This window comes from Mus pahari, chromosome 20 (genome assembly GCF_900095145.1).
Source record: "Mus pahari chromosome 20, PAHARI_EIJ_v1.1, whole genome shotgun sequence".
Classification (NCBI taxonomy): Eukaryota; Metazoa; Chordata; class Mammalia; order Rodentia; family Muridae; genus Mus; species Mus pahari.
Window position 1 is genome coordinate 23,107,435 of NC_034609.1, and position 26,132 is coordinate 23,133,566.

A 26,132-nucleotide genomic window follows, 5' to 3' on the forward strand; every position below is an offset into this window, starting at 1 on the left:
CATTTAAAATGTAAATGAAGTAAATACCTAATAAAAATTGGGAAAAAAAGAAATAAAAAAATAAATTAAATAATTAATGGGAAAGAGTTCTCACCTTCAAAAACAAACAAAAAACATCAATTCTTGTGGAAATGGCCATAATGCTGCACAAACTATCACTAAATTTTGTCCAGGTTTGGATTTTTTGAACTCTTTGATCAATATCTTCCCTTTCCTTCACCTCATGCTCTGACAAAAGTCAATATCAAATAGCTCTGTAGGCATTCTCCACATAGTTCCTAGATTATTTCATTAAAAAGATCCCATAGACAACTCTGCCCAAATGGGTAAATAGGTTCTATGTCCAGGTTTTGCTTCAATAAATAAACAAAACAAAGCAGTTTTCCAAGGCCAATTTGTTGTTGTTGTTGTTGTTTATTTGTTTGTTTTTCTGTCTGTAATTTTCAGTCCAGCTTAACTATAATGTGTCCAAGTAGCCTCTCGTGTCCTTAGGGTTTCATCAGTTAATAAATAGTAGCCTAGTGGCCTGTTGAAATATGATCCCTTATATTCAGTCTCTAAAAATTAGTTTTGTATGTCATGATACTAAGGTCATGGCATATGCCTCCAGGTTTATAAATATTAGTAGACATGATTACAATGAACAACTAATTGCCTCAGTTTATAAAATCACCTAACAGGAACAATGGGTAGCAGTTAAAGACAATAAAAATGTCATTAGAAAATTTTAGGCAAAGGAAATTTGGTTGTGAGTTGCTCAGTAATTGGCTTAAACATAATTATACAGCCAATGCTAACCTTTAAATATTTTTTATTCTTAGCTCAAAGCTCTGAACTTGGATCCTGGCATTAGAATAATGCTGCTCATTGAAGAATTACAATAAATATATGCATTTGTCCCCAACATCGTTTGTAAGCATTTTATTTTAAAAAATAGCCAGAAAATTCTAGGTTTACATTGTTAATTCTTCTTCAATATGGAATTTAGAGCAGTACCATTCCACATATATTGCTGAGCTGCCAAAGATCGAATTCTATGGTCTTACTCATGAATGACAAACAGAGCCCACTGAGCTACATCTCCAACTGATTTAGATTATCATGCAACATGATAGAACCACTTTGTAGGCTTAACACTGTGTCAATTTAATGCTAATCAAGACAGCAGCAAAAAACATTATTGGTTCCTAATGGTGTATATCATCACTGATTATTCATAAATTAGAAAATCTATTTAAAATAGCATTTGAAAAAGATGTGAAGAATAATGTTGAGCAAAGTATCATGGCATTCACAATGATGGATCTAACATGAGTAAAAGTTTATACCATTCTTCATGACCTCTTTGCAGCATGCTTTTTATGAAGATAGATTCCATGATGAAGAACAGAAATTGAGAGCCATCTAGAGTGATTCCCGTATAAAATCAAAACATTACCAAAATTATGTAGAAAAAGAGACATATTTCAATGGCCAAAATGGTTCAAATCTTCATTTTCTTTAGGAGGTTGTCTTCCTGTACTAATGGCCTAAGCTCTGGAACAAGGACACCATGAGATTTATTTTCCCCACAGCTCGGACTTTTGACATATTTGAAGCAATCAGTTATAGAAGAGTCATTCTTCAGATTGAGCTTCAGAGCTACATAAGATGCTGAAGTCTGAGCTTCTTGTTTAGCAATGAGTTTCTTTTTAAGCAGAATTTTCAATAAAGCTCAGGGAAAACGCCATTGTATTTGGAAGGACATTTAAAGAAACAGGGGATCAAAAATACGACAGTTACACAGGAAAAAAGTCTAGAATCTATTGAACTTGTTACTCCTGGGGGGCAATTGACACATGTCCCCTCTGAGAATCCATTTAAACTGTAGGTAATTGTACCCCGGAGTAATTTCATCAGCTAGTAGCCACTGTCTATCCATCTTTTCTCTCCATTGGTTAAGGGTCCCCTTCAGGGCAGTGACTTCAGTGCCCCACATAAAGACTGAGTGACTGTTTTTGTGTTTGTTTGTTTGGTTTTTTGGTCTATTGAATAACTCAATGAATCATAAATGTGCAGACAAGTATTAGGTGGCTAGCGACAGCATGGTGACTGCTTACCAGGGGGACATCTGAAACATGATGTGGCCCTAAGAGACTGGCAATTCTGAATAGTTCTGTTATGTATACTTTTCAACCCACCATTCATCTGAAATCTAAATATCTACCAACTCTGGGTTGTTTCTGTCTAGCCAGTACTCAGAGATTTCAAACGCTGTGTTTCTCAAAGATCTTTAGAAAATGAAGAAAATACCCTTTAGCTTACCTTTCTTAGTCTTATAACACCATCCTGGGCCTGGGTATCAGAAGTGATTTCGAATAGTGCTGTCCCATCTCCATCGATGATGTCATAGGATGATTGTGCGTTTTCACCAATATCCTGATCATTAGCTTTAACCCTTCCTATCGCAGTGCCAAGGACCACATCTTCTGGTACTGAGAAGTGATACAAACCTTTGAAAAGATGAAGAACACTGAGTATTGTAGAAACCCTATCCATTCGCTAATTAATTTAGCAAGATTAATTGGATATTTTCTATATTCTGGATATCTCTAGAGATACTACCAAGATAGTAATAGAAGTGGAAAAATATCTCCTCTGTGAAAAGCATACTCATCTAAACAAATGTAAAACAAATATTTCCCAGAAGTCGTGAGTCATCTCATCATTATTCAGAGACAGAGAACTTACTTATTCTCTTACTTATTAACTTACTTATTTGTTTGGAGTAGCCCTACCAGAATATTAGTGTGTCTATAAGAATTTCCTTTCCTAAATTCTGTAAAATCACATTGTCTGCCTGTGGGAATATTCATTGTTGCCCCACATAAAATATTAAGCTCATTTCAGCATAGAGAGATGCAATATGTAACATGTTGAAAGTCACTTTTGAACTTACTTCTATATTTACAAACTTGTAGACCGTTTTTGATAAAATCCAATTACTAAACTTCTGCCATGCCCTGCAGCAAGCTATCCAGATACATGAAACACTCCTCTTGTCACTAAATTCTTCATTGCTCTGAAGACTAGAATCCTACCTTCAAAACTCCCTAGGCAAAATACAATTACAATGTGTTTTCATTCTCCTGTGGGGACAGTAAAGCATGTCTAATCAGTGGCATTTGTCCTATTTTTTATTCCAATTTCTTCGTTGTGATGTTGGTTGCAGTTATCTTTATTGGTATAGTGGAATCTTATGGTAGTGGACCACTCTCCCTGGCCATTAACACATTACTGCTCATCTGCCCTACATCTGTCTACCTGTTCCCATATTTCTTTGCCTCGGGGTTTTATCTTGCCTTCAGATTCTATTTCATCCATTGCATGTCAGGCTGGAGGAACTGTTCAAGCATTGATTCGTGCCATGGAAACAGTCATCAAAGAGTTGCAGGAGTTAGTTTATGAAATAGTAGACTTCTCCCCCTGTCTGATAGGATAACTTTGAGTTGTTACTGTTTTTTGTTTTGTTTTTTTTTTCTTATATTTTTCAACAGTTCGGATATTTCTCAGTAGGATAAAGGTACATTCAGCCACAGTGTTAAGTGCTTGGATCCTGTACACCTGCCTTTTTTACTTCCCTGCTGGTGCTCCTTGGGGGAGTTAAATTACGTATAATAAGATTCCGGTCTCAGAGCCTGTTTCAGGCAAACCCAAACTCAGACAACCAAAAAGACCAAGTCCTACAGAAATCACAACAGAATGGAAAAAAAAAAAAAAAGAAAAGAAAAGAAATCTATAGAACATTACCTAATTTTAGCTTAAGCTCAAACACTAAATCCCTGGATAACCATGGTATGTTTATCCAATAGAATTTGATTGGTTAATTTGATAAGCAGACTTCCTTAAGCTCTCTTTGTTAATGACAAAGCAAAATTATTTCTTGGAATTGTAAAACTATGGGACTGAGGAACAAAACCATTTTTCAAGTACAGCGCAAATGTAATAAAGCAGGCAAAGACAATCTTCCTCATGTCCAACCCAAGCTTCCCAGTACTCTCTAAGTTTGTATTCTAGGTAACCTTGGGGGATATTCCCTTGGTGTGCTTACAAAGTAAATAGTCAGTCGTTGGACCTCCCCTTCCTGCCAATTCCACATCAGGGAGCCTTGAAAAGCTAACTAAACACAGCATTCCTTTATCCACTGCCATTGTGAGGCTTCTTTTTACCTTTATCTGGGCAAACACAGTTAATAATCGTTACTTTTGCACAAGGAAATTGCTTTAGAAACGCACTACAGTGTACTTACATATAATAAATAAATAAATAAATAAATAAATCTTTAAAAAAAAATGAAACGCACCTACAAGTGTTGAATTGAAATAATCACCTTTCAGTAAAAGATGAGCTACGTATTAATGAGTGAGGGTAGCAGGAAGGCGTATAAAAGACCATAGAAGAGGTAGGATGGATTATTTCAATACAGGTCCCTAAGAGGTTCATAATTCAAAAAAAGGCAGAAATAGAAGGTATACATCTCTATATGAAAATATATTTCTATACATTCTACCTTGGAACATTTATGAATGAATGCTCAATTTGCTTATCAAATATGTCATTTTAGACCTTTACCCTGTCCCTCCTCTTTCTCCTTTCCTTTCCTAGTTCCTCTCATTCTTTTCAAAAAAAAAATAGTTTTCATGTGGTGTTTCTTAAGCTAGGAGGAATCTCCAGCAGGTAGTTAGCTGGTGATATCAGAAATGTGATAAACTCTCTCCTAAATTCATAAGACAGCACATCCTTAGGCTTCCATAATTAACACCTATGTATTGAGAGGCCATATACTTTATTCTGCTTATACCTGTACCATGGCTCCTAACACATTCGAAAGGCATGTTTGTAATATACTCATGTTTGTAAACTTAGTGTGGCTGAGCTGTAATGTGGTGAAGACACCAGAAATCTTTAAATAATTATTTATCTATTTATTATTTCTCTTGGGAAAACTCAGTCAATTCACCTACAAATAAAGGTATCTTAATAACTTCCTAATGCTCTTACACTAACATCATGCTATTTAACATGGTGTACTAACTCAGTAACTGCTCATGTATCTGTAGCCTAATTTTTCAGTGCCTTTCAGTAAACATACATCACTGGTTTTCTGAGTTTCAATGACACCAAAATCCTTATCATTTTTGTACTATATATTTAACAATACAAACAATATTATATATATATATATATATATATATATATATATATATGTGTGTGTATATATATATATATAATGCATGTGCATATGTATATACATGCATGTAAATTTCATAATTAGTGAATGCATGTACAAATTTAGTACAATGCTAATAATACAGGCATGTACAAATTTAGGGCCATATTAGCTACAATGTCCATAAATTAGAAATAATTTTGTACCTATCGATGAAATATTACATAAGGAAATAGTGGTTCATATGACTATGGCTTCTGTGTATATTTCCAGCATAGCTGAATATCTTTTCATTGACAACACAGTTGAGCATAGAGGAAATCAAAAAAAAAAAGCTAGACAGAAAAAAAAAAGCATCCAATTTACTCCTGTTCAGAATCTTTATACATGGATATATGTATACTAATATGCACACATAGTATTATGGATATATGTTTTTGCTGCAGATATTTAGCCTCAGTGACTATAATTCCTCTGTTGGCTTATTCATTTCATCCTGTTCCATGTATTTCCATGTATCCTTCATTTCTCAGTTCAAGAATCATACTGATCTGTCTGAAAAACTTTAATGAATCACTCTGCCATGTAATATTATTTGGTAAATGCTCTTAAGACATGTTTCATGAGAGGACGTGGATGTAAGAAAATAGTGATCATCTCCAAGGACCACTGATTGTGGCTGCCTGGAATTCCGTTGAGATCACTCAAGCAGAGTCTACCCTTAGGAGGAGAAAATCAATGATGAGTGATCTCTCTCCCACCAGTAAGAAGTAGCATGTCTGTCTGGAAACACCTTTAATGTATAGTTTCTTTTCCCATTTGAGACTGAGTTTATTTTCTACAACAATGGGATTGATAATGGATCAATATCTAAGCTGAATTTTCTTTACTCTCTCAGGTTATTTCCTATTCCATTACCTATTATCCCCTTGATATTTGGTGTTTTCTCCATGTCCTTGAAATTATGAAAATGGATATAAATTTCTGTTAGGAAAAATTTGGAAGTAAGCAGTCTCTGGCTGTTATCAGTTTCCGCAAAGCTGAGGAAAATTATAGTAAAAATGTACATAATTCTCGGCGAGTACAGGAAATCACTTACTCTGAGCAAATTTTGGAGGATTGTCATTAACATCAGTAAGGGTCACTGTGAGTGTTGTGGTTCCAGACAGGCCACCAGAGTGTCCACCCATATCTTTGGCTTGGATTACGACCAGGTACTCCTCCTTGGCCTCTCTGTCCATGTTAGGAAGGGCAGTTTTTATAATAGCTGTGAGAAACAAAGTAGAAGAATGAACATCAGCAGAACATTCATTAAGAAATGAGCAAGTCGCACACAGAGGGGTAGATACACAGGCGCACATATGCATATATCAAGTACTATGAAGAGAAGACCTGGTTTTCTGTTGATATTTAACTGGTATATGTCCGCACAACTAATGTTGAATCTGAATGTAATCATAGGCATTCATCGACAACCTTCAGAAACCCTTTTTTGCATAAGGCATAAGAAATATACTTTGTAAATACATAAGTAAAAATATACTTTGGAAAACAAGCTGCCTACCACACTGAAGTATAACTCACAACATAGACTTATCTACCCAGGAAAAGCCTGAAAGTGAAAGAATCCTGCAATTTATCACACACCCCAATTCCCCTAGAGGATGAGTGGATCACCAAAACGCTTGGAGGCTCTAAGATCAAAGATAAATTATTCTTTGGCTCACAAATTCATTAATAACGTGAACAACATGAATGAATTGTTAGAATCAATTCAGAGGAGTAAAACACCAAACAGAAGTAAAGCAGACATGTATTTAAAATGAACGTGGTGTTATTTACATTTTAACAGTTCATATGTATTATATTTTCTACCATAAAAGTAACAACTGGATTAGAAACCTGAGAAAGTACAGAAAGGAGGGGGGGAAAGGAAGAGAAAATGCATTAGTACTGTGTGGGGCAAGTGGAACCCTGTCACCAGAAAAAGACTGGTAAGGTTGAGGAGATTCAGAAAACCTGGTGAGTTCTCATATCTGAGGGTTGTAGGCATTTCATATACTCCAGAACTAGTTCCTGCCCTGGATCACGTGATGAAGACACACCATGGAAAAGACTGTGACAATCAGTTAGGTAGGGAAAACTCTGAAGTGCATACACTTGCAAATGAGGAATCCCTAACATCTTAGACCAAGCCAATAGAAAGCATATGCTTTTAGACCCCAACCTGCCCCAAAATGTATATAAGATCCTATACACAAGGAATAAAACACAGGAGATATTTCCTCATGAACCATCTAACAGTGTCTGTCTTATAGAGCTGAAACACTTTGGGGCAGGAAGTTCTGTCAGGGACCAGGTTGAGAAAACCCAGGCATCCTACATCCCGGGCATCCCGAAGTCCAGGCATTTTCACAGCATGCAGCTGGGAGCCATATAGTTCTTTGTCAGGAGCCCTTTCCCCTCTCTCTGCAAGGCCATTTCGTGGGAATCAGCAAGACTCCAACCCTAAACAAACATCAAGGACTGTTACAAGAGTCTTCCAGTATTCCAGAGCTGCCCGAAACTGTCATCTTGGGCTGATAGGAGGACCGGAGCTTCGAGATAAGCCGCCCAGTGTTCCGGAGCAGTGACGTCAAGGACCTGAGTTGAATCACTGAAAATTTCAGACTTGTGGACTGAAAGCCGCCCCCATCTGTCCTTCACTACTTCCTTTCGATGACTCCTAACCCCTCTCTGTATACTATTTAACTTGAGCCTTTTCACCCAGTAAATGAGACTATGACGANTATGCATGGTCTCCGTCTCTTCCTTTATCCCATTCCTCTCTAGGTTTGGAATCCCCCTCGAGGACCATGGAATAACTTATGTCCCGCTGGACTGGATAAAGTTCTCTCTGGAAGCTTTTGTCTCTGGCATCTGCTCAAGCCCACCACATCACTTCCAACTCAGCCCGGACCTTACGTCCTAGCCTGTATGGACCCCAGAGCAGCAGAGACCTCAGAAGAGACAAGGCAGCTCCCCTTGATCTGACCTCCGCCCCCCCCCCTCCAGAAAGCCCAACTCTTTGGCCACTCCAGATGGGCCAGAGCCCTGCAGATCCCCGCAGAGAATGTCCAATACACAGACAGACACTGCTAAGTTCTTTGTGGAGATATGAAGTTTATGAAGGTACGTCTGTTAGTAGTAATTTTACTATTAAGTATTGCAAACCTGCTTGTATACCCCCAAATTTGATTTTTAAAAATCATTACATAGCCCTCTATCCATTCATATAATTTGGTCATTGATATGTATTGTTCACCCTCTGCACAAATCAAAGTTTATTATGCATTTAGTATTTATCTGTGTCTATGCTTATAAACATGCAAATCACAATTATAAACATAACTCTATCATTTTATCACATTTAATTGTTTTTACACAGTGAATGCCATTTAGAAACTTTTTTTTTTGCAGTACAGTTGATCCTTACAGGCAAATAGATTTTCATAATATGAATGTACCATGTTAGGTCATAGTCTCACAGTAACACATATCCAAACTTTTTAGTTCCCTCACCTTTACAGAACCTAGAAGACTCATCATCATGGTCATGCAGATAATCATACTATGTCTTTACTATTTTCTTCTTCTTCAACTCCTCCTCCTCCTCCTCTTCCTTCTTCTGCAGCTGTAATTCGTTTTTTTGTTTTTTATTTTTCTTTCCACTGATGGGAACATCCAAGATTTCTAACCTCCTAGATAAGTACTATTACAGTGTTCTATCTCCAGCTCAGAACTATGCCTTTTTGTTTTCTATACATTTGTTTGGATTTGTGTCAAAGCAATGTTTAAATTCCCCAAACAAAATAATCATGACATGGCTACTCTATTTCTTTTTCCTAATTTATAGATATTGCTATAGGAAAGTGCTGTCTTGTATCTCATTGCCTCTCTTACTCCCTTAAGTATAAGGTTGTTGATGGCACTTGTGTTGCCAGTTTTGGATGCTTTGAAGATCAGTGTTCTCCAGTAACCAAGTTACCCCTTTGTCATCAAATATAATGAATATATTGTCGCTTTCTCACCAAATGGAAAAAGACATTGACAGAATGCCACTCTTTTCCAGATAGCAACAGTTCAGAAGTACTTGCTGTATAGTTATGAGGCTGGGTTGCTGAGAACCAGGGCATGTATGAACCTATCAATTCAGTGATAATACTGCCTTGTGTGAATAGTTCAGTGACATCAAGCTGAAAAGTTTTATGTCTAGCAGCTTTGCTCTTTATCTTCTTTTTTAAGATGTTGGGAGTAACTTTTCTGGTTGTTAAAGCAAGTGGGAATTCCCTCTAAGGTTACTTCAGGACACACAACACAAGTAATTGGCTTTGGTTCAAACTGTATAATGAACAGATTGCCGGAGCCCACTGCCTCTAATCTTAACCCCAGTACTTGCAGTAATTCATTACAAAATCCAAGACAGAATTTCTAGACCTTTCTTTCTAGCTACCCTGTGGCTATAAAGACAGCGTAGTAGAAACTGCTTGTGCCTTTTATCAATGAATTTTTTATCTTTGTGTTGGGTCCTGGCTATACATGCTATTTGAGATTTTTAGTCTTACTCATAGGACAGGGGATTTCACTTCCACAGCATTGTGAGACATTGAGGAACTCCTAAAGTAGCAGACTGAAATCACATTGTAAGTCTCAGCTGCTTTGGCCCACATTTTCATCACAAAATCAGCAACTTTGGGAGGTTTACGGACAAGAAAAAAAAAATCTTCTTTATTAAAAAAAATGTGCTTTATACCATCTAACAGAAAACAGAAAAATGAGTAGTTAGAATAGGCTGTTTGTCTTCACATATTTGTAGTTCAAAGAGTTGGACATGTTGGACACTAAGACACTTATATCTTCATTTCACTAGATGTGCTTGTTGGGGTCCAGCTTTGATTTTAATAAGACAAATAAGAGCTTTATGTTAGACAAAGTAATACAAAAATGCTGTTGTATAACCAAAACGCAAAATGCAGGTCACTTTTTATCATATTGGCCAGTGGACATTAGTGCTTTTGCATTAATGTGCTGATAGCCACACAGTTGTTGTGATCAGCTGCATTTTGAAGAGGTCATGTATATTTAAGATTCCATTGCAATGTGGAAGCAAATTATAAACATAATTTTTCAAAATGATATTTGACATTTTTTTTTTATTTCTGGGCCAGCTAGTTAAGCTCCTTGACGTGATGTTTTTTCTTAATAATTTATTCAAGTTAGCATGCAAGATTATGGGTTTAGTTATGCCATTTTCATATATATCTACTACTTTATTTTGCAATTATCAATTTCCTTTGCTCCTTGCCCTTCCCTACAGCTGTTATTCTTCTTACTGTCTGCTATTTCTCACAGACAGTTCCTCCTTTGCTTGCTTGTCATGATCTGTTTTAGGAACAGTTTCATAATAAATAAAAATTAATTTTTTTCACTTTAAGAATTCCAGGACCACTGTGAATTCATACAGTAATTGTATTGAACTTTCTTTCTAATTTTTATACATTTTAGGTAAGTATCATTTCTACAGTTTAGATTGATCCTTTCTGCAATTTGCTAAACTTGTTTAAATCACAAGACATCCCCAGGGTAAACTCTTCTACTTGAAAAATGAAGGACCCTAACATTTCATAAGTTTGAGAAAGGTCAAGCATAATTGGGTTTTTAAGTGAGGAAAACAAGTCAGTAGTTAAAGGTGGGATATAAAATACCCCCTGCATGTCCATGTGTTATATACCTGGTTCCAGATGCCTTTACTTTTTTGAGAAGTGGTAAAAACTGTAGCAGTTGGGAAGTAGCTGGATAATGTAGGTCACTGAGTTTCCACTGAAGCTTATATATGGGCTATATAGGTCCTTCTCCTCTTTCTCCGCTCCCTGTTCCCATTCAGAACTGTCTCCTTTTACCCATGCTTCTGGCCCCAAGTCATTCATGTATTTATCCAAGCAGTCATGTAAGGAACCTACTGAAACATGTGGCAAAAGTTAGCGATTCTTCCTTCTGAGTTGTTTCTGTCTTGTGTCCAATCAACATAATAGAAATTTAAGTGATCCATGGGTTGTGAGACGATCTGTAACATCACTTTTAAGGTTCACGGTAGAGGTTGAAACTAGTATCTTTTAAAAGAAATTCCCAGGAACTCCATTTAAGAAATCTAATCTAATCGAAAATTAATGAGAGCATTTGTTCTCCATGCATTAATTCAATGCATACTTGGAAGTGACACTGGGGAGTAGAGTTAGGGAAGGGAAGGGATTTGTGGGATCCCTGGCATAGGGATAAAGGGAAAGGAGAATCCTCTCCCTCTGCAGTCTGCACAGATCACCTTCCTATGAATAGACCCATGTGCCCCCTTCTTTGGTATTTAACAGTCATAGTTTTACCTTTGCTTTATTCAATCAAATAGAGATTTCCCTAGTGTAAAATTTCAGAGTAAAGAAACTTAGACTGACCTAAGTTCTCCCTAATGCTAGTTAGACAGCTGGTTTTTATGGCTAAGCACTGGGGGAGTGCTTCTGATTAGAATCCTGTTTCAGACATCTCAGAAATATAAAACTTGTATGTGCCTTCCCCTACTTTTCCATTGTCTTTAACATTATCATTTGAGAAGCATTTTGTATCCATCTCCAAAACGTCTTTTTTTTTTTTTTTTTTTTTTTTTAATTTCTGTGATCTCACCAGATTGAGAGGCTTCGTGAGAAAGGCAAGGAGATGCTGATTAAGTCTTTTGTCATATTGAAGGCTGATTACTGTAATTCACTCGTCGCGGGTCTCCCAGATTGTGCTGCACAGAGACTGCAGTTGATATAAAATGCTGCGCTAGACTCCTCTTTTGAATGTGTCTTGTTGAACACATTATCCCAGTTATGAAACCCCTACCTTTGTTATCCCCAGAAGCCCTCGCTGATTCAATGTGCAGTTATTATCTCACTGTCTCTTGAAAGAGGGTCTGTCACATATGAGAGTAAGTGGTAAAGATTCCTGAGAGATAGGAGTTCTTGTACTGTACTATTTTTGTTTTTGTCTTTGTTTCTTTTTATTTTTTCATTTTTTGTTGTTGTTGTTGTTGTTGGCTATGTGATTGGTGCTATATGCTGCCAGTTATGAAGGTCAAAAAATATTCAAGAGGAGATACATCCTACTTGCCTACCATAGCACTCAAAACTGTTTTCATAAAGTGTTAAATATGCCCAATGAAATCATGAAGAAAGAGCGACACATAAACACATGACTTAGAAAATGGGTCAGCCAGCATAGTTTTCAAAAGAGGCTGCATTTCTCTTTCTTTGTAAGCAATAACTTACAGAAAAATAGATAGGCAGTGTACTGGCTAGTTTTGGGTCAACTTGACACAAGCTGGAGTTATCACACAGAAAGGAGCTTCAGTTGGGGAAATGCCTCCACAAGATCCAGCTGTAAGGCATTTTCTCAATTAGTGATCAAGCAGGGATGGGGGGAGGTACCCTTGTGGGTGGTGCCATCCCTGGGCTGGTAGTCTATAAGAGAGAAGGCTGAGCAAGCCAGGGGAAGCAAGCCAGTAATGATCATCCCACCATGGCCTCTGCATCTGCTCCTGCTCCTTGACCTGCTTGAGTTCCAGTCCTGACTTCTTTCAGTGATGAACAGCATTGTGGAAATGTAAGCTGAATAAACCCTTTCCTCCCCATCTGCTTCTTGGTCATGGTGTTTGTGCAGGAATACTGCTTCTTGGTCATGATGTTTGTGCAGGAATAGAAACCCTTACTAAAACAGGCAGATAGAAGAAGGATTAATGGATAGATAGATAGATGACAGATACATAGATACATAGATGGATGATTAAGTGGGTAGACATACTCCCTTAGATCTTTTTAATTAATTAATTAATTAATTAACTTTACATCCAGATTGCAGCTTCCTCTCCTCTTTTCCCATTCCTACTCTCTCACCTGGCCTTCTTTCACCCCCACTGGTTTCTCTTCAGAGAAGTGGAAACTCCCCATGCTTATCAACTCACCTTGCAGTAGGATAGGTGCACCTCCTCCTACTGATACTAGACAAGACAGCCCAGTTAGGGGAAAGGGATCCAAAGACAGGCACCAGAGTCAGTGACAGCCTCGGCTCCTAAAGTCAGGGAATCCACGTGAAAACCAAACTACACATCTGTTACGTGCTCCTAAAGTCAGGGAATCCATGTGAAAACCAAGCTACACATCTGTTACGTACATTTATGGACAGTATGTCCTTCCCTTCCATGCTTTCTGGTTGGTAGTTCAATAGCTAGGAGTCCCTATGGGCCCAAGTTAGTTGACTTGGTGGAGTCCCTATGGGCCCAGGTTAGTTGACTTGGTGGAGTCCCTATGGGCCCAGGTTAGTTGACTTGGTGTGTTTCATGTGGTGTCCTTAAACTCTCTGGCTTCTTCAATCATTCTCCCCATCTTCCACAAGGTTCCATGAGTTCTGCATTATGTTTGGCTGTGGGTATCTGCATTTCCTTCTATCAGCTGGGCGAAGGTAGATCTTATAACTCTATATTTACTGACACTAGTTCTGCATTTACGGATTCAATGACTATGAGTTAAAATACATTTTAATTGGGTGTGCAATGAATGTTTAGAGAATTTATTTCTTGGTGTTAGGACCTAAGCTATACAGTATAACCTCTATTCACATAGCATTTCCCTTATAAACTGTATATGAGTAACCTAGAGATTATTAGTGAGATTAGTGAGAGTGTATGCATATGAGAGCTGAAGTTTGGTATTTATGTTCAATAACCCTGGATACTGAGAAATATCAAATGTATCTAGTATAATGTGAACATGTCCCAAAGTTATAAGAAATCAAATGAATCAGGAATCAAAATTTTTGCATATTCATGAATGAATTATGCAAAAACTCAGATTTTTGAAACTAACAAGTGTCTCCAAGAAAATTACAAATAAGTATTTCTGTTTTCAATCTTTTTGTATTTATATTTTCATAGTTTTGTAAGACGTTACTAGTAAAGTAAGATTATTTAATATCAATAGTAAATAAATATTAAATCAGTGGTAAAGTCATATAGTATCATACCAAGATTTACAACTGCATTACAAAAATTCTTTAGCAACATTAAAACTGCTCCTTGACCTGATTACCAGTTTTCCTTACATGTAATATATGGCATGTTTGGTGTATCTTATAATATGCATATAAAGACTGAGAGTGAAACATATACAAACTTAGCTTGATCTGTTCTGTGGAGGCGCTACAGAGACGCGAACCCTGTTTCTTAGGACTTTGAGAGAGGAAACAGGGCTTCATGTCTTAGTGAATGGGCTCAGGCACTAATATATGAGAGACAGAGACAGAGACACAGAGAGAGACAGAGAGAGACAGACAGAGATATAGGGAAGGTAATGTATATTTTGCATTTATACCAATAAACAAGCAATACATTACACATAAATTTTTAAATTCACACATATTATTTTTGCAATTTGCAAATGTAAACTGATGTGAAAATTTAAATTTAACTAATTATTCTGGGATGACAATTGACATAAATAATAAATCTTAATGAACAAGATATAAATGTGCTCTGTTCACATTTTAAAAAAATTAACAGAAGGATTTTTCTTTTCAAATCCAATTTTTACCAATGCCATGTTTCTAAATGTTAGTCTGTGTAATTCCATTCAAATCATATGGCTCTGAGACTCTGGCCTTGTCCTTTCTTGAGAACTGGCACACATTTTAATGTATCTACAAGTGTATATGGATAATGCAGCAAGACCATTTTTTCCTTTTACTGTACCTCTTAAAGTCCATTAATCTTTTCAGAGTCTGCTCTGATGTTTCATCAGTAAGAAGGCCTTTCCAGGTAGAACTAATTGCTTTCTTCCTTTTTATCTTATGCATGTTTGCTAGGAACTTTCTTACATCAATTAATTTCCCGCTTTTGTCTCCATTTCATTACTGCTTTTACTATTTCAATCTGTCCTGAGAGCAAATTACCATATGCAAAGCCACATCTCATTCATCCTCATATGCCTCAAACATAACAAAATCCCTGATGCAAAATAGGTCTTTAGTAATTGTAAGAGAGAAGAAAATAATGCAAAGAGGAAGAAAACATAGGAGGGAAGAAAAAGCCTAAGGGGGACTATCAACTTGAGAAAATGCCTGGAGATTCATTCATGAATATGTAAAGTTTGATACATACTAATAATCATCCTGTCTCCAGATAACAGAGATATTAATACTGCTAGAAGTCCCTCTGAGGTCAAACACTTGACCTTGTCTTTCTATGAGAACCCAGTCACAGCTTCAGTTTGTGTGAACATTCAAGAAGAAGGGGGGTGAGAATGAGGTGACAGTGTTGTAGACTGTAGCGTTAAGAGATTTCTCTTTGTCCAGACACCTGACCCATTTCCTGACTGGCACTAATTACTAATTGAACACTTACTATCACTTGGCTCTTAGGAGTTTGGTATGGGATACACCTGGAGAAAATCTTTAGCAAAGTTGTGTCATCCGCAACTAAACAGAGAGTGCATCTCAGTCTCTAACACTGATTATGAAGCATTAATGAAATGATAGACTTGGTTGTTTTTGGTTTTTGGCTTTTTTGTTTTGTTTTGTTTTGCAAAAACATCTCCACAATATGCTTGGCAGGATATTTGTCTAACCTTTCCCTCCTAAGTCACCAAAGCCTTGTAATGAATTGAATATGTGTCTCCTTTTTATGTATGACCCTTTCTACCCTGCGTCACTGGGTTTGAATGTTTGCGGGAGAATATCAAGCTGGAAATCTTTAAGTAAAAGTACTGAGACTCATTTAAGTATCTTGGTGTGTAAAATTGCATTCTTGCATGTAAACTTCCTGCTTTATCATGCAGCGTATCCTTCGATTAGAAACCATGGCTTCTGCATCATACTGCTGGGTCTGAGTCCACATCCACATAGAATAGCATACAAAATCCTAGTAAATGAATTAACAATCACAACCCATTGTGAACTGTTAATCACAGCAAGCATAATGAGTTGATGGTATGGTTTGTAGCTCTCATAGATGGTAGGATGGTCCCATAGTGGTGGCTATTCTTGACTTTCAAATTGACTACAGGGAAAATTAAGTTAAGACCATGTGGTTGGGTACACCTGTGAGGGATTTATTTTCAATCACTTGAAGTGGGGTGACTCCCTTTTAATCCACATCTTTTGAGGGGAGAGGATATAGCTCTAATCCAGATATTTTGATGTGGGAAAATTCACCTATAGTCTGGGTCACACCTTTTGCTGGCATCATGTATAAATGAAGTAGAAGGGGGAAGCTTGCTCCTGTTTCCTGTGTTCTCTTTACTGGCAAGTCAATTCCTGCACTGGCATTACGGCCTGCTTCTTCAGGATTCTGGCATATACCGAAGATGAGCAGAGACACCCACCCTCGGGAATGAAAAACATCTGGATTCTCGGGCATTTCCTTGGTTGACAGCCATTGCGAATCAAGTGGGACAACTGGACCACATAATCCAGTAGATAGATACATACATACATGTGTATATTGTATTATATATATGATATACATTTTGTTTATTTAGAGAACCCTGGTTAATATACATTTTGTCCCAGGATCAGGGTATTGCTGAAGCAGACCTGACCATGTTATTTTAGGAAGGATCTTAGAAGGAATTTTGGACATTGAGCTATAAAACCCATTGAGTACTGAGAGCTGCTAAGCAGGCTGGTTTGTAGGAGCTTAGAAGATAAGAATGTTGTGGGCAATGTAGATGATGTAAGCTTGGCATGTCAAATTTCAGAAGGAAGAAAATACTCGATGGGGAGATATATATATATATATATATATATATATATATATATATATATATATATATGAAAAATGTGTGGTGTCTGGTCAGCGGGAGCTGAAGAATTGGATGTGATTAACAAAAGACCAGAACCACTAAAGTGAAATCTTTGCTTTTCTGGGATAATCAATGCTCTTCAGCTGGACCTGAGAAATAGTGGTGATTAAGAAAACGCCACCATCACTCAGGTGAAATCTTCTGGGAATTTTTTTTTTCTGAGAGTCAATGCACAGAAGCTCACTTTCAGAAGTAGTCATGGTTGTACCTCACGCTGCCACCACACTTGTAGTATATAATTTACCAAAGTGGTGCTGGTTTTAAGGCATGAAAGGCTTATAGCAGCCCAGGCTTGGTATTCTGAGAGGGCAAGAGAATGCAGTGGAGAAGGTAAATACTCACTAGCAGTTGAAGACCCAGAATTAAAAAGGTCAGGAGAGAGCCCAGGAGAGATTATTGGTGAAAGCTAAGCCCAGTTTTAGTAAAAGGCCATAGCATTTTGGATATGTCAGTATCATCCAGTGACTGTCAAGAACAGCTGCAGCCATGTGGTAAAGCCTGCCTGAACATAGAAGACATGCTCTGGGTGCAGAAGAGAGCAAGTCTGAAAAGTGACTGCCTTTTGGAGGAGCCCAGTCTCCCAGAAAATCATGAGTGTGTTCCAGATATTAGATATTAAATTAATTATAGTGTGCGAGAATAGTTTTACTTTAATGAGATTGTGGTTGCACCCTGGTTTCACTCTTGAGGTAAGAAAATATTTAACTTACTTTTGATTTTATATGAGCCCATGACTGAGAGAATTGAATTTTTAAAACAAGTCTTAGATTTTAAAGGAGACTTAGGATTTTCAGTGATTGAACTTCTAAAGTAGCTGAGTTTACAAAACTTGTTGGACTTCTATGTTTGCAATAGGTTTTATATTTGTGAAAGTTAGAGATCTTTGGGTAAATAACAGAAGAAGAAGAAAAAGAAGATGAAGGAGGAGGGAGAGGAGGAGGAGAGCGGGAACAGCCAGAAAAAGAGCAAGAAGAACAAGAAAAACAAGAACAAGAACTAAAACAAGAGTCAAGAACAAGAACTAAAACAAGAGTTAGAAGAAAATGAAGTGGAAATTTAGGTCTTAAAACATTTTGTGTTCAGGGACTCTAGGGGTTAATTATCCTGCCTAAATTTTTGTTAACATGAGACTGATTGGAACATAAAGAGAATGACTCAGTTTTCTTTAGGAGGCAAGAAACTAGGAATTTAACCATGTTTCAGTAAATATATAGACAACACAGATTGGATTTTCTTTTCTTTTCTTTTCTTTTCTTTTTGTTGATGACTGAGGTCACAAGGACTGGAGAGCAGACATGGAAGGACTGGGAAATAAGTGTGATTGGGTGTCTGAGGAGAAATTCCTAAAGAAGCAATGAAAATATTATTTTGCAAAAAGAAAAAGAAAAGAGAAAAAAGAAAATGGCTCCATAAAATTGACCTGTAATCAAGCCTGTATTGCCATGCTGAGTTGATTATGAGGGGAAAGCCCAGCCCATTGTGGGTGGGGCCACTCCTTGGCTCATAGTCTTGGGGTATGTAACCAGGCAGGCTCAATAAGTAATGGGAAACAAGGCAGCAAGCAGCACACCTTCATGGCCTTTGCATCAGCTTTTGCCTCCAGTTTACAGCCCTACTTGGCTTCCTGTCTGAACCTCCTTCAGTGATGCACTGCATCTAATGTGGAACTACAAGCCAAATAAACCTTTCCTCCCCAACTTGCTTTTGATTATGATGTTTCATCGTAGCAATAGTAACGTAACTAAGACAAAGAATCATCTGAGGTTTTATAAAATTGTACCTAACAACTTATAAAGTAAAACAGATACTGAAAACAGACTTTAACCAATTTGTTATTCTCATGGTTCAAAGGAATTCTGTGGCCTTAGATATTAACCAGACACTTCACAATGTATTGATCACAGCCTGTCAATAGAGACAAGTAGGACACGGTGGGTTTTTTTTTGTTTTTTTTGTTTTTTTTGTTTTTTTTTGGTTTTTCGAGACAGGGTTTCTCTGTATAGCTCTGGCTATCCTGGAACTCACTTTGTAGACCAGGCTGGCCTCGAACTCAGAAATCTGCCTGCCTCTGCCTCCCGAGTGCTGGGATTAAAGGCATGTGCCACCACGACCGGCTAGGACACGGTGTTTTAAGAGCCTAAATTTGGTATCTCACATTGGTGTTGGTTTCTGCCTTTTTTTTTTTTTTCCTTTTTTAATCTACACTGTTATATAAATCAACAGGAAATGTTCTTAACATTCTTGAGACTCTGATTTTTATTCCTATAATATGAAGAAAGACAGTCATTAAGGTATAGTTCCCCTTTTTAATAACTAGAGAGGAAAATTAAACATGCAAATTTATGGCTAGTAATTGAAACAGTAATTAGCCCATCCATATCATAATGAGATCATGTTACAATATGCATGGTATTTACAAAAGACTAACATTTTGGGAGAACAATTTGGTTCCACTGCTTTCTCACAGGATGGCTGTTAGAGAGGTTTTTAAAAGGGTGTTTTGTTTCTTCCTGAGGCTTCAACCAAGGTGTCATAGGTAAGCTAATCACTTGCCATGATTGCCCTCAATAGGAAATTAGGAATAGGAATGAGCTAAAAATACTATGCTGTTCCACTCCACTATCCAGGTTCTAGTCAAATACTACGTGGAGTTACATGCTAGAGTCAGTCAAATTTTGACAATCTGATTCTTTACAATCCAGAGACACCCTGAGCTAAAATGATCTCCTCACTACTCTGTTTATTTCAATCCAGGAGCTTTTTGTTGCATTCTACAAACTCTGCTCTGAACCCCTCCCACAGTCTTCTTTAAGAGTACAGGGTCCCTTTTGTCCCACATAGTGACCTCCTCTTCGGGTTGTCCTTCAGAATAGAATTACCTAATCCACTTCTCAACATGCCTCTTTTCTGACAATGATGCTGTGTTATTTCCACCCAGTCAGATGAGTGTCTTTCTGAAGGATATCCTTCATTTTTGTTCAACCACACCAACCCTGCTTTCCCTCTTCCCTGTCATCACTGGGTTTAGTTATGGCATTCTTTCTTTGTTTTGTATGTTTTAAAAATAATGTTGGTACTCAGTAGTCTTTCATCTCCCATCCATTGGGAGTGAAAGCATACCAAAAAAAAAAAATTAAAAAAAAATGCAGATCTATTTCAAACGGAAGAGAAGTGTGCTTAAAAACTCACAAGGAAGAACCTCATCTTTTTACAAGTGTGCATGGAGCATCTACTACACATCAAACATGGCGTCATCTACTAAGGAGGCAGTGACAAAAAGAGGCAAGGGGGCTCTCTACATAAGCTCTACCATCCTGTGAGAAAGCAGAAGAGCATAATACAACTGATAGAGCCTCATGAAGCCAGGTGACTGGCCTCCATCCTGGTCATTGAATGCTGCTATGAACTGTTCATCTGTTAAATGCACTGTACTACCTAACTAGCGATGTGGACTACATATGTGTTCATAGTATATGTATGTATACAAATATATCCTGTAAAAGCCAATTATTATCAGTTGTTTGCATTACATAAACAAAATTTTACTATGATTTGTTATTGATTTATTTTTAGGATTTTTTTTCTGGATATTGCATTCCTGCTAAGATTACCACACATGGCAAAGAGGCAGGTAAATGGGAAAGGATACATATTCTTCCCGGACTAATATAATCAGATTTGTAAACCACAAGGGTTGGAGTTTGACCTTCCTGAGGGAAGCCAGAGGCAAAATTAGTGAAAAAAAAAAAAAAAAAAAAAAAGAAAAAGAAAAAGAAAAAGAAAAAGAAAAAGAAAAAGAAAAAGAAAAAGAAAAAGAAAAAGAAAAAGAAAAAGAAAAAGAAAAAGAAAAAGAAAAGAAAATGTGATACCTGTGGTAGTTAGCAGCATTACTGTGCAAGGAGTTAGGAAGCACAAGTACATATTAGTTCCTTAGAGAACAATGTCAAACCTATCAGAGTGCCTTTTCTTCAAATGCATCAAATAGATTATGAATTATATTAAAATTAAATTTATAATATATAGTTCATGTTACTTTAACTTCTCTGCTTTTTTAAACGTAGACTCTTTCTGGCTCACTGACTCTGATCAATTTTTCCACACTCCACACTCGGTTCTCTTTCTGCTCTCATACAAATACTTCTTTCAGAGACTTTGTTCCAAGACATCTAAGTGAAGATAAATGTTTTAGGAATTCAGGTTGGATGTGCGGGCCGAAGACAAAATGAATAAGGAAGCCCACTCTTCTCTAAAATGTCAGTTTGTTTAAGTTCAATACATCCTAACTCATCCCATTCCCTTTGGGCAAAATAATACGTGTTGAAGAATCTTGCCAGGGATTTTTCTGCAACAAACGTCTTCAAGCTGTTGGGCACTCTAAGCCTGGAACACTTGTAGTTGTTTCTTTTCACAGTAATTTTAAAAGAAAGTCTGGGGTTTATAAGTTTATATTTTCTTATTTTGTCCTCAGAATGCAGAAAATCAAAGCCACCCATTTCGGAGAAACTTGGGGTCGCTCCTTGCAAGTGATGCTTTATATTGTGAGAATCAGCGTAAAATGCTCCCTCACAGGACAATCTCTGTCTTTGCATGATTGTTCCATAATGGAGAGTCCGTGTGATACAGGCAAAGCAATGATGGTCAATATAAGCACATATGTTGCCAAATGTAATGTTGCTCCTTAGAACTTGTTTGAACTAATCGACTCTGCCTCTGGAGAGTAGAGCTTAGCAGCAGGTGTCTAATTTCCTTCCACATGAGGCTGGTCAACTTGGATAGACTACTGGTGAGTGTGTGCCCGTAATCTTACCTCATCTACTTTCTCTGTGCTACCACTAGAGAAGCACATGGACATGTTTCAAAGGTGGCTTTTTTTCGTGTATATTGGAGAACGAACCCAGAGCCCTATGCTTCTGTACTAAGTACTTGACAAACAGGGAGATTTCCTCCATCCTTCTTCCCACTTCTGTTTTAGTCATGATTTCTGTGATGTTTGTTTCTAAACTGGCAATGGGTTTAAATGAAAGAAATAGGTATGAGTATACTGGAAAGATAATTTACTACCCTCCTAAAATACAGCATGTTAAATATATTCAAACTACCATCTTCACCAAATGATGTTGGAATCCACATGTTTTCCTACCCAATGAGCTCTCTCTCTCTCTCTCTCTCTCTCTCTCTCTCTCTCTCTCTCTCTCTCTCTCTCCCCCTCCCTCTCCATTTTTAGCCAATCTATCCATCACTAATATGTACATTTCATGAGAACACAAATAAAACACCTAAATATATATTATAGATAGAGGCAGATGCAGAGATGACTAGCTACTGCATATTTCCCTTAAAAGAATTTTTTATCCCGTTTTGTTCCTGGGATCATTGGCAAGTTTCACCCATAAAGTGTCCAAATATGAGCGAACGCCATTGATTCTGGATAACTTTGTACATTATTCTTTTCATAGCTGCTGATCTAAACATTTGATGTTTTCAAACCCTGAGCTTAGTTTGTGTTAATGGTTTATGTGTTTAGAGGCACAAAATGTTTTAAGAGTTATAGTCTTTGTAGATACAAATGGCCTGCTACAACAAGGGGATAATAGGAGTTAACATAGAATAAATGGCCTTCATATACAAAACGATCTAAGGGAAGGAAACAGGGAACTGGCAAATGAGCTAAATTTTTCCTTTTCTTAGTGATTCATCATCATGTGCTAAGTCTATCAAAGCCTTCCAATTTCACTCTAATTTCTTAGATGCGGAAAAGACAGAAAGTCATGTTACTTTTATCTGCCCACTTTAGTTCTTCCTCTTTGTGTAACTTTGGACTGTGTGATTTGAATCTGTGATACTGAGAGAACGTCTTTAATAAAACAGCCACTGTGGTAAGGGATGATGAGTCAGAAAAAACAAAACAAAACAAAAAAAAACAAACAAAACAAAACAAAAAAACAAATTAGGTCAGAGGACTATGCCTGCCCACATTCAAACATTCAAAGGACCAAGTCATTACTGAGCTGAAATCCAAACTGCCCCTTTTGCAAGCTGAAAGAATATATCACAACATGTTACCCCAGGATTAATCACACTCGATGGTTTTCCATATGTAATTTTCTTCTTAATTTCAAATCTACTTTGCTGGCCCAACTCTATCAAATTTAATCTGTGAGGCTTTAAAGATTCTCTTGCCATCTTCCTACTACAAATCAAATGGCTACTGCCTGTCCTACCTCTGTATGGAGTTTAATGGCATTAGATTGTTAGTGAGTGATTTCCACTCTTCTATCTTGCAAAAGCATAGTTCTAAACTCAGAATGCCATCAACCCGTCTCTCCTAGATGCATACTGCAGACATAGCAACTATACCAAAGCCACATCTTCTCACTGATCCTTGCATCATTTGTAGAAACATCACTATGATAGCTTTCTCCTCTCATTAGCCTTCACGAAATAATAACTCCCCTCTGCCTTCATCCCAGCTCTTTCTTATCCAATCACCAAAGGCTTTCCTCAACTGCATTCTACTTGTAGAGGAAGAAACACAAGCTAAATTGACTTTTCTATTGATGTTGACTCGGTTTGTAGAATGGCTGATATATAAGCCAAGTGCAGTTTTAGACTTTTCTTTTTTTTTTTTTTTAATTTATTTTTTTTCAGTTTTTATTATTATTATTATTATTATTATTTTCTTTATTTACATTTCAAATGCTATCCCGAAAGTTTCCTATACCCTCCCCCCACCTCTGCTCCCCTACCCACCCACTCCCACTACTTGGCCCAGGCCTTGCCTTGTGCTGGGTCATATAAAGTTTGCAAGACCAAGGGGCCTCTCTACCCAATGATGGCTGATTAGGCCATCTTCTGCTACATATGCAGCTAGAGACACAAACTCAGGTTAGTTCATATTGTTGTTCCACCTACAGGGTTGCAGCCCCCTTAAGGTCCTTGGGTACTTTCTCTAGCTCCTCCATTGGCGACCCTGTGTTCCATCCAATAGCTGGCTGTGAGCATCCACTTCTATGTTTGCCAGGCACTGGCATAGCCTCACAAGAGGCCGCAATATCAGGGTCCCTTCAGCAGAATCTTGTTGGCATGAGCATTAGTATCTAGGTTTGGTGGCTGATGATGGGATGGACTCCCGAATGGGGTAGTCTCTGGATAGTCCATCCTTTCATCTTAGCTCTAAATTTTGAGTTTTAGACTTTTCAATGTTGACACAGAGCATTTCCCTCTCTTAAAAAAGTTGCTACAGTTTAAATGTTTAACCCTTCCAAAAGTCAAACTGAAATTTAATTGCAGTTACAACAGTATTTAGAGGTGCCATGTTTAAGAAATGATTCGACCATGAGGGCTTTGCCCTCCTAAATCAATTGATGCTATTATCGCAGTTGTTTCTTTCTTGAGGAAAGACAACTTTCACTCCTATTTGCCTTTACCACTCACCCTATCCTGCTGTGTGTGATGCTCATGGTGTAGCAACATAGATCCTTGCCTCATGCCAGAACGTCAATCTTGGATTACACAGTCTCCTGTACTGTGAGGAAAAGGCTACTCCTTATACACTGCCAGGTGTATGCGGCATTCTGTAAATAGCAGCACAGATGGACTAAGACAGAAGTTCCATATAAACATAAATCCGTCTAATGCTTACCTCCAGACCTCTTCCAAGAAGAAAAAGAGGTTTAAGCTAATATTTCCCACTTTATCACCTGTGTGATTGAAAACTCTGGGCAGATAATACTCAAGAGCTTAAGCGACATTGCCCTACTTAACAGGGAGCTACAGGGCGTAATTAATTTATGCATGTGAAACATTCTGAATACCTTAGAATTAAATTACCAGCGTGCTTATTCTCTCTCTTATATAAATATTTGCACAAGTGAAAATTCAGCACCTTGACATTTATTGAAATGGTTGCATCAAAAAGGGAGGTAAATTGACTCCAATACAGGTGTTATCAGTCAGTGAGGAAGAGTGCCAATGAACACAATGGTGTGGGAAATATGCAGAATCAAGAAGTACTCAGGAAGACTGGGTAAGCCATCACTTAGAAATACCATTTCCCTCTCAGCTGAAGCAGTATGTGAAATAAAGACTCCATACTCTGACTTACTACCTTGTGGATATCTTACCAAATTAATTGGTTAATCTGTATAAGAAAGATGAACAAGGACAGGAAATGTACCTAAGTGTGTAGAGTGCTTACCTACCATGATAAGGATCCTGAGTTCAATGCCTGACATCACATAAACTGTGGTGGCCTCGACTATGTAATCCCAGCCCTTGGGAGATGGAAGAAGTGTCATTATAAGTTAGAAGTCACCCTCAAAATAAAATTAACAGGTTACTCAAAGTAGAGATCTCTGAAAAATGTTAACGATAAATACTACATGGTTTCCAAAATGAGTTCTTTCTAAAGCTAATAGTCACTATTTTTATGTCAGTGTGGCAATTACTGAAAGATGCAGTATCCAAGTGTGTGAGCTGAGTTCAGACCTTAAGTGAAGATTAATTTTGAAAAGGACAAGTGTAGAGTGGAACCTATCTGTTACATAATCTGACAATTCCATTGGAATACATTTAGGGTCCTAAAATATATCTATAGTCATTCAATCTTAAGAAATAAAAAAGTGGGATCAAGTACATGTATTTCATATATCAACGTTACTATGAAATGTAGATGCAAAAGTTAAGCTTAACTCTCTTTCCAAAATTCACAGTGAAGATCTCACATATCTTTTTTTGCTCAATCATATTACTTATATTAACATTCTCTGAAGTCCATTCTCTCAAATATAGCAATCCCATGGAGTCTCAGCTTTGTTCTAATGAAGAATGTATTTGGAACATACAAGCATATTCATTCTTCTATTTTTCCAATGGCTTTAGGTGAAAATCATAAATAACTAGTTTCCATAGTGTTGGAAATTCATGGTTAAGTTTTGATGCGACAGAAATAAGGCAATTTTTTTCAACCATGATTTTCCCCTGACAATCTTTTCACATCTCAC

At 37.4% G+C, this 26,132-nt stretch overlaps 1 protein-coding gene across 3 annotated transcripts in view; it reads right to left on the reverse strand.

The window, feature by feature from the left end:
* Cdh8 (cadherin 8) overlaps positions 1 to 26,132 on the reverse strand; it is a 395,024-nt gene that overhangs the window by 173,811 nt on the left and 195,081 nt on the right. For all 3 annotated transcript variants that reach the window (XM_021220862.2, XM_021220857.2, XM_021220861.2), the window contains exons 5-6: positions 6,309 to 6,476; positions 2,305 to 2,492 (exon numbers count right to left, since the gene is read on the reverse strand). In XM_021220862.2, the coding sequence (XP_021076521.1) occupies positions 2,305 to 2,492; positions 6,309 to 6,476 (356 nt within the window). The remainder of the gene's footprint in view (positions 1 to 2,304; positions 2,493 to 6,308; positions 6,477 to 26,132) is intronic.